This window comes from Chlorocebus sabaeus, chromosome 16 (genome assembly GCF_047675955.1).
Source record: "Chlorocebus sabaeus isolate Y175 chromosome 16, mChlSab1.0.hap1, whole genome shotgun sequence".
Lineage (NCBI taxonomy): Eukaryota > Metazoa > Chordata > Mammalia > Primates > Cercopithecidae > Chlorocebus > Chlorocebus sabaeus.
This window is the reverse complement of record NC_132919.1, coordinates 59,869,298-59,882,481: the sequence shown is the minus strand read 5'-3', so window position 1 is coordinate 59,882,481 and position 13,184 is coordinate 59,869,298. Positions and strand designations below refer to the sequence as shown.

Sequence of the window (13,184 nt, the reverse complement as noted above, 5' to 3'; positions counted from 1 at the left end):
GCCACATCCTTCTCCCTTCTGTGTCCCCACTTTCCCTTGGGTGCCGACATCGCCTGGTCTCAGGGAGTTTAAGAGTCACACGCCGACTGGTTAGGTCTGACCACCCCCTGATGTCCTCTTCCCCTTTATCTCTGTCCCGTACCCATCGTGTGGTGCCCATCACATCCCAGAGGGCAAAAGCCTCAGTCGGCGAAAGACGCGGGTGACCTTTGGAGGTGGAGATAGTGCACACCCAGCCCAGTTTCGCTCACAAGGTATAAATGTTGCTTTTAGTGTCCATGTGCTGTTGGGTGGTCTAGAGCTCTGAGGCCATGGACAACCACACCTGCCTGCTGTCACAGACTGCTGCAGAGGCTGCCCTTCCAATGGCGGCGGTGATTACCTGCCTGCCTTATCCCTGAGGAGTGGCGGGAGGCTGCCTGCAGTCATCTTGTACTCATTCCCTTGGTGTTCGTGCAGTCATGCTTGGTGCCCCTCAGCCCTTGAGCCCCTTTGCCTTTTCTTGCTCACTGCTCAGCTCCAAGATGGTACCTGAGGCCCTTGCCTATCAAGCTCATGGTGATGAGTAAGGTTAGAACATTGATAATAGGAAGAATCTCTTCCATATTAGGAATGCAGTAGCTTCTTGAATCTACTGCTTTTCCTTTCTCCAAGGATCCAGAAATCTCTGGTTTTCATTATCTTTTTCAGTAGGAGGTGGTAGTGGTGGGGGTAGTTTTCCACATTAACATCTTGGAAAACAAGTAGTTCAAGATCTTCTCCAATTTGACTGACAGTAGATTGTCTATTTCCAGGGCTACTTTTGCTAAGAGCTGTGGAAGGCTCATTTATAACGCATTGGAAGACCTTATGTGGTGGAAAAGGAAATGGTATTTCTCACCACGCCGAGTCTGGAGTAGAAGTAGCTGTGCTGCCCCCTGGCTCTTGGTGGGGCGAAGGAGACTTCTTTGTGGCTTGATCTCCCTAAGAATAAAAAGTTCTTGAGTCTCGGAGCTGATCTAACCCTCAGGTCATCCTGCAGCCCTTCCAGGCTTTCTTCCCCTGCTTGCTAAGATCCACCCACGGCTCGTTTCTGTCCCGTGGTTGATGTGGCTGAACTTCAGTGGTTTAGTTTCTACTTTTTGCCCTTGGCCTGTGCCTGCCTCCTGTCTCTCCACCGAAGAGAACCAATTTAAGAACAGCTTTCATTTGTTAAAGTGAGATTTCTCCCTCTTTGAGTTCAAGGAAAATTCCAGAGAGATTTACAGTGAGAAAGAAGAGGAAGGTGTTTCCAGCAGTGAGCAGTTTTGAGACCAGAAGCCGCACAGCCGCACTCAGTGTGACTGCAGGGCAGCAACTGAGTTGATCTAGACTCCACAACTTCCCCCTTAGCTCTGCAGACCTCAGCACAGGCAGAACACAAGCCCTTAACCAGGAAGGAATTTTTATCCCATTTTATCACAGTACTTTAGCTTTTCGAGCAGTGGGCACCCTCAGGAGTGACCTTTCTCTGGACACCAGCTTTAGAATTGGATGTCCTCAAGCCTCCCTCTCCAGGCTTCTCAGTGGGAAGGTTTCTGTGGTCCCCTTTTTAGAGCTTGGGAGATCTCCTTTTAGTTTGCTTTTTATTTTTCCTTGGCAGTAAAGCCATGGCTTTTGGAAACGTCCCATTGGACGATGATTCGTAAATGCCATAAAGACAGGACTAAAATGCCATAAAGACGGGACTGAAAGGGTCAGACCTGTGTACTCTTTTCGCAGAACACATTGATAAATTTAGAGCAGGACAGACATCCAGCCTAGACGTCTAGTCTATCTGTGCAGCCCTAAATTCATCCAATGTGTCCTGTGAAAAAGGGACAGAACATTTTACCTTGGTTTGCTTTGCTCGTCCTTTTGGGGACTCACGTCCTTTTATTATATTTTTTCCAGAAATTCCTTCTTGCTCATCTTTGCATGGTTAGTGAGTATCAAGAGAAGCACAGATGATCTCTTATTAAAGGACTACACATCCCAGCCTCTGGGAGCCCTGATTGTAGGTTCACTTGAATTCTTACAGGCAATGAGTATTGATGAATCAGGTTCCAAAAGGATGTTCCCAAAGCCAGCTCCACTGAGCTGTTACATTTGCTCCAAATGCTTTTGCCTCGGGACTTCTGCCACTTCTCCATTGTCCACTCTTGCATATGGCTGCTCCTGCCCAATTCCCTACTTTGGCTTCATGTCTGCCCTCACACGGATCTTAGGACCTACTCAGCCTCACACGATAGTCTTGGTGTATCCCAGAGTTTCTTGGCAGCAGGACTGTTGGCATTTTCAGCCAATCATTCTTTGGGGCAGGGGCAGTGTCCTGGGCCTTGTAGGATGTTCCACACCATCCCTGGCCTCTATCTCCTAGATGCCAGGCTCGTCCCGCCCGAGTCATAATGACCAAAAATGGGTTCCCTGGGGGCAGAATCATCCCTGGTTGAGAACCACTGGTATATCCAGAGGAGGGCTATTTCTTTGGCTGTTGTCATCATCACAGCAGCATCTGAATGTGGAATTCCAAGGAAAGTTGGTTTCTATTTGTTTAACTGATGAATTAAGTACAGACTCCCGATTAATTCCTAGGAAGAAACAGCGTGCCCTTATTTATTTTTCGAAGAGCCTTTCTCGGTGTTTGCAAATGGCCTGTACACATAGGGTAATGTGAATTGCAGATTCTGCCTCTGCTGACCTTGGCTTTGAGGTGCTTTGTGCTCTTCCAAGGAAATATACCACGGACACGTGGGGTGTGAGAGCGCAAGCTTTGCTACCCGACGTGTGAGAGGCAGGACAGATGTGACAGTAAAGCCTCATGTCTGTATGGCTCCGCAGAGTAACTTGAAAGCACACAGACAGCCCCTGCCTCTCTTCCCCTCTGCCCCACCACACAGGTCACCCACATACTCACCATTCATTGTGGTGTGAAATCTCCTTGGGTGAAGAGTAGGTGGTCGCTTATTAAAATGGAAATAAGCCCAGAGGCTGGGCGCGGTGGCTCACGCCTGTGGCTCATCCCAGCACTTTGGGAGGCCAAGGCCAGCAGATTGCTTGAGCTCAGGAGTTCGAGACCAGGCTGAGCAACATGGTAAAACCCTGTCAATACAAAAAATAGCCAGGTGTGGTGCGCACCTGCAGTCCCAGCTACTCAGGAGGCTGAGGTGGGAGGAACAATTGCGCTCAGGTGGTTGAGGCTGCAGTGGGTCATGCTCACACCACTAACACCAGCCTGGGTGACAGAGTGAGACCCTGTCTCAAAAAAAATGAATAAACCCAGAAAGGAAAGCTGTTTGTCATAAAAACCTTACTTTGAATTTATGACATGCTTTCCACCTCAACAGGTACTTAGGAGCAGGTTTTATTTGATGAAAAGTAGGTGGGAGAAGGGTAATGGAAGTAGCTTCATGGCCGGGCATGGTGGCTCATGCCTGTAATCCCAGCTACTCGGGAGTCTGAGGCAGGAGAACCACTTGAACCCAGGAGGCAGAGATTGCAGTGAGCTGAGGTCATGCCACTGCACTCCAGTCTGGGCAACAGAGCAAGACTCTGTCTCAAAAAAAAAAAAAAAAAACCGGTTCTCAAGCACACCTCCTAGAAGAGAAAGTGTGAAAAAGGAGCTGAGAAAGCACAGCCCATGAGACTCAACTGCCTTATAAAAACACTAGCAGCACGCGCGGCCTCTCGCCTCTGCTGGGCTCTGTGAAAACCCCATACATTTCACCTTCATGACAGCCTTGGCAGGAGGTGTGATGATTCTCCCAGTGTTACAGATGAGCAAACTGAGTGGACCCCACTTCACAGTTAATCCAGAGCTATTCTCTGTTAGAGACCCAAGGATGCCTAGTTAGTTTGAAACATGTGCTAGCTCAGCGTGAATTCATATTGGCCCTGTGGTGCTAGCAGCAGGTCCCGGGGCAATAATTGGCAACATCTGGAAAATCTTTCTTAGGCTCCTCAGTGAAACTCTTCCTGCTTCAGAATCACCCTGGGCTTTCGGGGACTTCAACACGCCACTACCCTTGTGGGTGGCTGACAAAGTGAAGAGACACCCCTTCCCCACTTTTGGGGTCAGGCTACCAAGCCGTGCTGCCTACGCGGCTATGTGTCTCAGAGACTCCAATGCAGCAGTTCTGCCTGCAGCCTCGATGCGCACAGAGCACCCCAGTGGACCCTGGAAGAGAGGAAGAGCCGAGACAGCAGGCCTCTCCCTGCCTCCCCAGGGTGCCATGCAAACCACCTCCAGCCTGAGACCACCCTGCAAATGAGCTCCAGTCGCCCAGCCTGCCCGCTGGCCAGCTGTGTCTAGGTGTGCTAAATCCTAGCTGGGCCAGGTGCAAATCTCCCAGCCTTGCCGCCACACCTACCTTATATCGCTTGAAGCTTAATTTAGGGGCTGGGGTTGCTAGAGCAGCCCAGTAGGAAGGCAAGGATAACACAGTTTTTATTACAAATATTGCGGCAAAGAATGAGATGTCGGCAGTAACTCACCCCCCTCGCTTGGTCCAGGGGTAACTGCCTGCAGCCCCAGCCAACGTCCTGGCCTTTCAACATGGAGCTGTGACTGACAGCCCCGCGTGCGTAGCTTCCATGCTGTCAGCTCCGCTTGCTCGGTGAGGTGGACGTGAGCGGACAGGGGCTGTCCCCTTGTTGCTGCCTCATTGCCAGCCGTGCATTCCCACCCAGGGCTTCTGTTCGGGGTATTTCGAGATTTACAGTTGGGTAACTCCTCGTTGTCTGCTGTGCCTGGCTTTTGAATCCAGTAGGCCTGCAAGTCTTCCAAGATTCCTCCTGCCTAACCAGCCCTGAGTTCCCCAGGGCCGTGCCCCTCCCCAGAGAGGGCCCTCGGAGAGCTGCTGTGCATTGTCGTGTGGACTGACCTTTCCTTCTTTTTGTCTTTTCTCCACAGTGCGGCAAAGGAGCAGAAAACTTTGACAAGTTCTTCACACGAGGGCAGCCCGTCTTAACACCGCCTGATCAGCTGGTTATTGCTAACATAGACCAGTCTGATTTTGAAGGGTTCTCGTATGTCAACCCCCAGTTTGTGCACCCCATCTTACAGAGTGCAGTATGAAACTCACCAGCGAGAACAAATGCCTCCCCAGCCCCCAGCCCTCCCCACAGTGGGAAGTGATCCTTAACCCTAAAATTTTAAGGCCATGGCCTTGTGTCTGATTCCATATGGAGGCCTGAAAATTGTAGGGTTATTAGTCCAAATGTGATTAACTGTTCAGGGTCTCTCTCTTACAACCAAGAACATTATCTTAGTGGAAGATGGTACGTCATGCACAGTGTCCAGTTTAATTCTGTAGAAGTTACGTCTGCCTCTAGGTTAACCCTTCCTAGAAAGCAAACAGACTGTTGCCCCATTTTGGGTACAATTTGATATACTTTCCATACCCTCCATCTGTGGATTTTTCACCATCGGAATCCCCCAACCAGAGATGTTAAAGTGAGCCTACCCCAGCCCAGGGGGCTGGAAACATCTCCACCCAAGACATCTTGGAATCCAAGAACAGGAAGCCAAGAGAGTGAGCAGGGAGGGATTGGGGATGGGGGAGGCCTCAAAGTACCCTCTGCGTCCGTTCTCTGCCTCCATGGAAACAGCCCATAGAATCTGAAAGGCCAGGATGAACCTAATCACTGTTCCCAAACATTGACAAATCCTAACCCAACCATAGTCCAGCAGTTACCAGTTTAAACAAAAAAAGCCTCAGATGAGTGTTGGGTGAATCTGTCATCTGGTACCCTCCTTGGCTGATAACTGTCTTGATACTTTCATTCTTTGTAAGAGGCCAAATCGTCTAAGGACGTTGCTGAACAAGCATGTGAAATCATTTCAGATCAAGGATAAGCCAGTGTGTATGTACCTTCATTTTAATCTCTGGGAGATTATTTTTCAATCCAGGGTGCCATCAGTAATCATGCCACTACTCACCAGTGTTGTTCGCCAACAGCCACCCCACACACACCAATATTTTGCTGCCTACCTTGTTATCCTTCTCAAGAAGCTGAAGTGTACGCCCTCTCCCCTTTTGTACTTATTTATTTAATAGGCTGCAGTGTCGTTTATGAAAGTACGATGTATAGTAACTTACTGGAAGTGCTGAATCTAGCATCAGCCCCTACTGATTGATTTTCCTCCCTTCTCCAGCCCTGGATGTCCACTTAGGGATAAAAATAATACGGTTCTGATTCCCATTTCTAGTACGCCTGGAGCTGTAGAATCAGGAAACCCGGATGCCTAACAGCTCAAAGATGTTTTATTGCTAGAAGGATTTTAATATGTTTTGCAAATGCATCATGCAATGAATTTTGCATGTTTATAATAAACCTTAATAACAAGTGAATCTATATTATTGATATAATCGTATCAAGTATAAAAAGAGTATTATAATAATTTTATAAGACACAATTGTGCTCTATTTGTGCAGGTTCTTGTTTCTGATCCTCTTTTCGAATTAAGTTTTAGCTGAATCCCTTGCTTCTGTGCTTTCCCTCCCCGCACATGGGCACTGTATCAGGTAGATTAATTTTTAAATGTAGATAAAATTTCAGAAATGAATGGCTACTTTACATGATAGATTAGGCTCTTGCTACGTGTGTGTGTGTATATATATATATTTGATTCTACCTGCAAACAAATTTTTATGGGTAAGGACTATTTTTGAGCTGACACTCCCTCTTAGTTTCTTAATGCCACCTTTCATCCCAGTTCCTCCGCCACTTCCTCTTGGGGACAACAGGAAGTGTCTGATTGCGGTCTGCCTAGTACACTGGTGCACATGTGGCGTTGCTACAGCACCTGGGCTGACCTTTGTGTGTCCGTGTGTGTGTGTGTTTCCTTCTTCCCTTCAGCCTACAACTGTTGCTGACTCCAGGGGTGGGAGGGATGGGGAGACTCCCCTCTTGCTATGTGTACTGGACCCACAGGAAGCGTGCTGTCTTGATGCCTCTGCAACGACCTGTCGTTTGCTCCAGTACGCACAAACTTCATGAGACCAACACAGCCGTGCCCTGCAGGCACCAGCACCTGCTTTTCAGAGGCCGCAGACTTTCTTCCAGCCATTGTGGCATTGGCCTTTCCAGCCTTGGGAGGAGTACGCTGCTTTGGTGAGACACCCCCCATGCAAGGTCCTCAGAGGAGCCAGGTTCTACCACAAACAGAAAGAGAGTGAAAGTAGCTGTCGGTCCTTGTAGAGAGCCACTCTGTTTCCTCCCAGAAGCATCTCCTAGCTAAGCTCGCCGTATTTTTCTTCTCTGGCTGTTTGCCTGAAGTTCGCAGAACGTACAACCATGAAAGGCTTTTTGAGGTGAGAGGCCCAGGTGGTCCTGGCAACCCTGAGTAGAAGGAGAGATGGGGTAGGGAATGGGCCCGGCCAGAAAAGAGCCACTTCTTCTGCCATCTTTTATGCCCCATAGACATCAAGACTCCAGGGGGGCCTGGCTCCCCTGTCCCTGCGGCCCTGTGGATCAGTGCACAATCTGGGCTCGTGTCCTGACCAGGTGCACGTCCTCTGATCTGAGGGGAAAGGGACTGGTTTATAGAAAGAGCCTAGGAGACAAAAGGGCCGGTCCCCCTGCCCAGAAGGGAGCAGCAGCAGGACGGACCCCAGAGAGGAGGAAGGTCCCATGGAGGAACACATGGGGTTAGGGATCCTTGTTCAGCACCCCAAACGGCCTGTGTGTTTTAAGCAAGCAGCAGGCTCAGGCCTTCCCTGCAACCCCATCACCCACAGGTTTGTTTCTCTAGGAAACACATTCACCATCTCAGCTGGCTGTTATTCTCTCAGACAGTGTGGCAAAGTTTTCCAAGAAAATGCCCCGACGGGGGTCCCCAGCACACTGCCTGAGGGACAGCAGACCCCAGAACAAACCCCCGGGGGGAAACAGTCAAAATCAAGGCCCGGTGCAGTGTTGTCAGTGGAACCTGCTTTATCCATTGCTGAGTGTTGAATGTGGGTAATGGTTAGGGCTTTACAGATCTCAGCAGCCCAAGACTGTTACTGTCGGGACTGTCATGTAGATAACCATGAGCAATGGCTCGCCTCAGAATCAGTTTGTGATATTCTATGGTACTGGCCCCTTCATGGGCATTGCGTGAAATGAGATGGTGGCGAGGGGTGCGCTGTGGAACTGTCGCAGCCACGCATGAGGTCTCTGGGGGACCCTTTGGGAAGTCCTTGCTCCTGAGCATGACCTGATTGCCAGGGCCTGCGGAGGTCTAGGCCACCGGGCAGAAGCTAGCACCGTCCAAATCCCCACGGGACCCGTGGAGCTATGACCACAGCAAGCCATTCAAACGGCTCTGCATTCTTTCCTTGGAAGGTGGCCACTCCTGGGTGGCAGAGCCTTTCCCTGAGGCTGCAGGCCATGGGCTGGCAGCCCGTCTCTTGGCATTTCAATTGAAGGTCACCAGGTGCTGGCTTTGAAAGGAAGTCACTGGAATGCTGCCTGGGGCCATCCTCCGAGGTTAATGCGAGGCCCACATCCAGGCAAGAACTAATTCAAAAGGCAGATCGGAAACCACAGGAGTCAAAATGATTGCTCCAGCAGCGCTCCCCTTCCTTTCATCCCCTGGCCTCGTGTGGTCCATGCAGAGCCACTGTCTGCCCTTTCTGAGGCCATGTATTAGACCTTCTTATTCAGAATTTTAATAGAAAACCATGGGGCCAAGAGCTTTGGAAGCCTGGCCGGAAAGACCAAGATTCAGGCTAACCCAGCAAATGATTGTTGAGCACCTCTGTGAACCAAAGTCCTTAGGCGAGTGTGGTGACTTCCTGGAAGGAGGGTGCAGACTTCCAGAGAACCCCCACGTACGTGCTGAGAAGAGAGAGGGAGGCGGGGGCTGCAGTCAGGAAGGAGCCAGAGAAGAACAGGGTTTGGGTGCATCCAGAAATATGCCTGCAGTAGGAGGGAGAGGAAGGGGTGCCACTGTCAACGGCTTCCCATCGGAGGTGGTTGGTGCAGATGGAAGTTTCCGTCTGCTGGCCCTCAAGAGAGTGTTTTGCCAGGGACACAGTCTGTTCCTCCTCAGAAAACACCCCCCAAACGCTGACAACATCCCCACCAACTGCTGGAAGCCCCTTTCCCCTCCCCACCTTGAAGTAGCTCATAGTTCTCTGGGCAGAGCCAGACCATCCAGTGTACCCCAGAGGCCAGTAGGTTCCTGCCCATTTTCCTCTCTGGCTTCCTGCCAAGAATTATGGCAGCTGAGGATAAATGGAGAAGTAAAAACAACTAACACCGCACAACTAACAACTAACACCACACAACTAACACTGCAGTTCCCACCTGGTTCCACTTAGCAGGAGACATTTCAGAGGTTTTTGTTTTTGTTTTTTGTGTTTTGCTGGTTTTTGTTTTCTCAGTACTGAAAAGAGAAAAAGTGGCAGTCTTGTATTTTTAGAAGCCTCACAAAGGTGATACCATCTGACAGTCATTTTCTCACTTTGGTCTTCTGAAGTCACCTATTTCTTGTGTGTACACATCACACCATTTCCTTTTTCTTTATAACCCAACAAGGGTAGGAGTGCCTATGTCCCCTGCTGGGCACACCAGACAATTGTAATCACGAAACAGACGCTGAGCCGGGGGCCCAAAGGCTGTGATCGTGAGAGTTACCAGGACAGCAGTAGGCATGACAGTCACCAGGAAGGACAAGGGCGCTCTGTTAGTGGCCACACACCAATTTGACAAGGAGTGTTGCGAAATTTATTTTTATTTTTTTGAGACGGAGTTTTACTCTTGTTGCCCAGGCTGGAGTGCAGTGGCATGATTTTGGCTCACTGCAACCTCTGCCTCCCGGGTTCAAGCGATTCTCCTGCTTCAGCCTCCCAAGTAGCTGAGATTACAGGTGCCCCCCACCATGCCCAGCTGATCTTTGTATTTTTAGTAAAAATGGGATTTTGCCACGTTGACCAGGCTGGTCTTAAACTCCTGACCTCAGGTGATCCGCCTGCCTTGGCCTCCCAGAGTGCTAGGATTACAGGCATGAGCCACTGTGCCCGGCCAGGATATTTTTGGTTTTTTGTTTGTTTTTTGAGACAGAGTCTTGCTCTGTCACCCAGGCTAGAGTGCAGTGGCACGATCTCAGCTCACTGCAACTTCCACCTCCCAGGTTCAAGCGATTCTCCTGCCTCAGCCTCCTGAGTAACTGGGACTGCAGGTGCCCGCCACCACACCCAGCTAATTTTTGTGTTTTTAATAGAGATCGGGTTTCACCATGTTGGCCAGAATGGTCTTGAACTGACCTCATGATCTGCCCACCTCAGCCTCCCAGAGTGCTAGGATTACAGTCATGAGCCACCATGCCCAGCCAAAATATTTTTTAAAAGTCATTTTCCTTAAGCTGCTTGGGCTCCATGCTATGAAATGCACTGGACAGTCAACACTCCTGTCTCCTCCCATTCGGGCTGACACAGCAGATCTAGGGAACGTTATCTGTTTCTGCTGTTAGAAGATTCAGAAAATTGAGAAGGTTACCTGATGTACACATGGATGAAGGCCGCCATCTAGAAATGGGGTCAACACAATTGTGTTAATTCCATAGTGTCTGGAATTCTTTGGGAAAGTCAACAGCACGAATGATTGTGACCCCTATGCCCCTCATCTATGTGATCAGGTGACAGTTAATAACCGTGGAGGTCACACTCAGCCATCCAACAGCCTTACAGTGACCCTACACAAAAGCCCACAAATTCCAAAGACTTTTTCTTAACCTAAAGGAAGAAATTATTTGTTAATTCCAGTATAGCAACTGAATATACTGGGCTATTTGTACTTTTTTATAGAGAACTTTAATAATGATTCTTTAAAAATGAGTTTTTAGAATAAAGCAACTGACGATTTCCTAAGATTCCAATCCCCTGGAGCTTGTAGGAGGACTCAGCCTGGGTCAGCTGGAGCACCCCCGACCTGCTCTCCCACTGCCAGATTTTCCCATGCTCCTAGGGTGTGGAGTCCACGTGGGAATGACCTACAAGTTCAGGTGGAACTTGTTGGCAGACTGATGCTCTGCGAGTTTTTAATAGACACTGGGCACAACTGCTTAAGGTTTAGAAACTTCCAAACCACAGGAAAGATATTTTTAGTGTCCCCCATCCAGAGGCAGCCCTGGAATAGGACTCCCAGGGATTTCTGGGATCCCTTTCCTTGCTCCATGAGGCTCTGTGGCCACCTTTTGGCAGGAGGAGGATGCTTCCTTGGCTCTGTGCCCAGACCCCCCTGGTCCCCAGGTCTGTCACATTGGGTGAAGATTCAGAGATGCCCTGTAAGGATTTTGCCCACTGGACAACTCAGAAATACTTCGATCTCCCAAGATATAAGAGGCAGCAGCAAACGTGCCTATTGACTTCTGTTTCATAGTTATCGCTTATGTGAGTAGACAGAACCCTCCTTTTCAGAAAATAGGTGTCAAGTCCACTTTATAAGAACCTTTTTTTCTAAAATAAGATAAAAGGCGGCTTTGCATTTTCTGATGAAGTGACTGTCTTTGTCAACTCTGCTTAACTTTAGGAGTATCCTTTCCTATGATTGTAGACTTTTGTTGATATTCTTCCTGGAAGAATGTAATTCTTTTCTTGAAGCGTTGGTTTACTGGAATATTCCAAATCAATCATGAAGACAGTTACTATTTTGAGTCTAAAGGTTTTCTAAATATTAGCCTCACATCCCTTCTGTTAGGGTCTTTCAGAATATCTTTTATAAACAGAAGCATTTGAAGTCATTGCTTTTGCTACATGATTTTTGTGTGTGAAGGACATACCACGTTTAAATCATTAATTGAAAAACATCACATAAGACCCCAACTTTGTTTGGAGGAAGAGACGGAGGTTGAGGTTTTTCCTTCTGTATAAGCACGTACTGACAAAATGTAGAGGCCATTCAACTGTCAAACACCATTTGGTTATATAGCAGAGAAGATGGATGTATAAATTACTGCATTGCTTTTTTTCAGTTTGTATAACCTCTAATCTCCGTTTGCATGATACGCTTTGTTAGAAACATTAATTGTAGTTTGGAAGCAAGTGTGTATGAATAAAGATAATGATCATTCCTTTGTGTACTTGGCCTTATTTACATCCCTTTGCGGTATGGCAATTATTTTTCCTCCAGTGTTCAACAAATAGCATTTGACTTCAGACACACTCCGCAGAACACTTTCATCTCTTCACCTGTTTTTCAGGCATGACCCTCCATTTATAGTGGCTTTTTTTCTTTTTTTTTTTACTTAAAAAATATGTCTTGCTTTGAATCAAAGCCCAGACTGTGACTGGGATGGTGCTCTGGCAGGTCCTGTGTTCATTCATTCATGCACTGTTCACAGAGCACCTGCTTAGGGCCAGGAGTTGTGTCAGGCCCTGGGGAAGAAGAGGCTGGCCTGGTCCCTGACTGCACAGAGCTTACAGTCTTGTGCCCCAAACTGTAAGGGATGCTCAGCAACTGATGACATCATCCAAGGCTGGATGGTGCTCTTCCACTGGAAGGAACGATTCCAGAATGAATTCTGCTCAAGTCTTGAGACGTTTTCTCCAGAAATAGTTATTTTTCACACATCCTGTTGGCCACACTGTGGATGCAGCTTCAGGACCGTCCCCACTTTGAGTGTCAGCCGCCTCGTTCTGCATTTATTCACGGTTGAAAAATTGGGGGAAATGTTCAAATGTGGAACATTCAAAAATACCCAGCACTTAACAACTCAACGCAATGGAGGGAATTGTCCTCAAAAAGAATTAAAACAGGCTGGGCATGGTGGCTGACACCTATAATCCTGGCACTTTGGGAGGCCAAGGCAGGAGGACCACTTGAGGCTGGGAGGTCGATGCTGCGGTGAGCTACGATTGCACCCCTGCACTCTAGCCTGGATGACAGAAGGAGACCTTGTCTTTTAAAAAAAAAAAAAAGAAAATTAGGCCGGGCGCGGTGGCTCACACCTGTAAGCCCAGCACTTTGGGAGGCTGAGGCGGGCGGATCACAGGGTCAGGAGATCAAGACCACGGTGAAACCACCGTCTCTACTAAAAAAATACAAAAAATTAGCCAGGTGCAGTGGCGGGCGCCTGTAGTCTCAGCTACTCAGGAGGCTGAGGCAGGAGAATGGCGTGAACCCGGGAGGCGGAGCTTGCAGTGAGCCGAGATCACGCCACTGTGCTCCAGCCTGGGCGACAGAGCGAGACTCCGTCT

General features: G+C 48.7%; 1 protein-coding gene across 4 annotated transcripts in view; it reads left to right on the top strand.

Annotated features, from left to right (window-relative positions):
• PRKCA (protein kinase C alpha) overlaps positions 1-12,057 on the top strand; it is a 511,284-nt gene extending 499,227 nt beyond the window's left edge. For all 4 annotated transcript variants that reach the window (XM_008012039.3, XM_073005116.1, XM_008012040.3 and 1 more), the window contains one exon: positions 4,910-12,057. In XM_008012039.3, the coding sequence (XP_008010230.1) occupies positions 4,910-5,074 (165 nt within the window). In that variant the 3' untranslated portion in view covers positions 5,075-12,057. The remainder of the gene's footprint in view (positions 1-4,909) is intronic.
• The last annotated feature ends 1,127 nt before the right edge of the window (positions 12,058-13,184 follow it).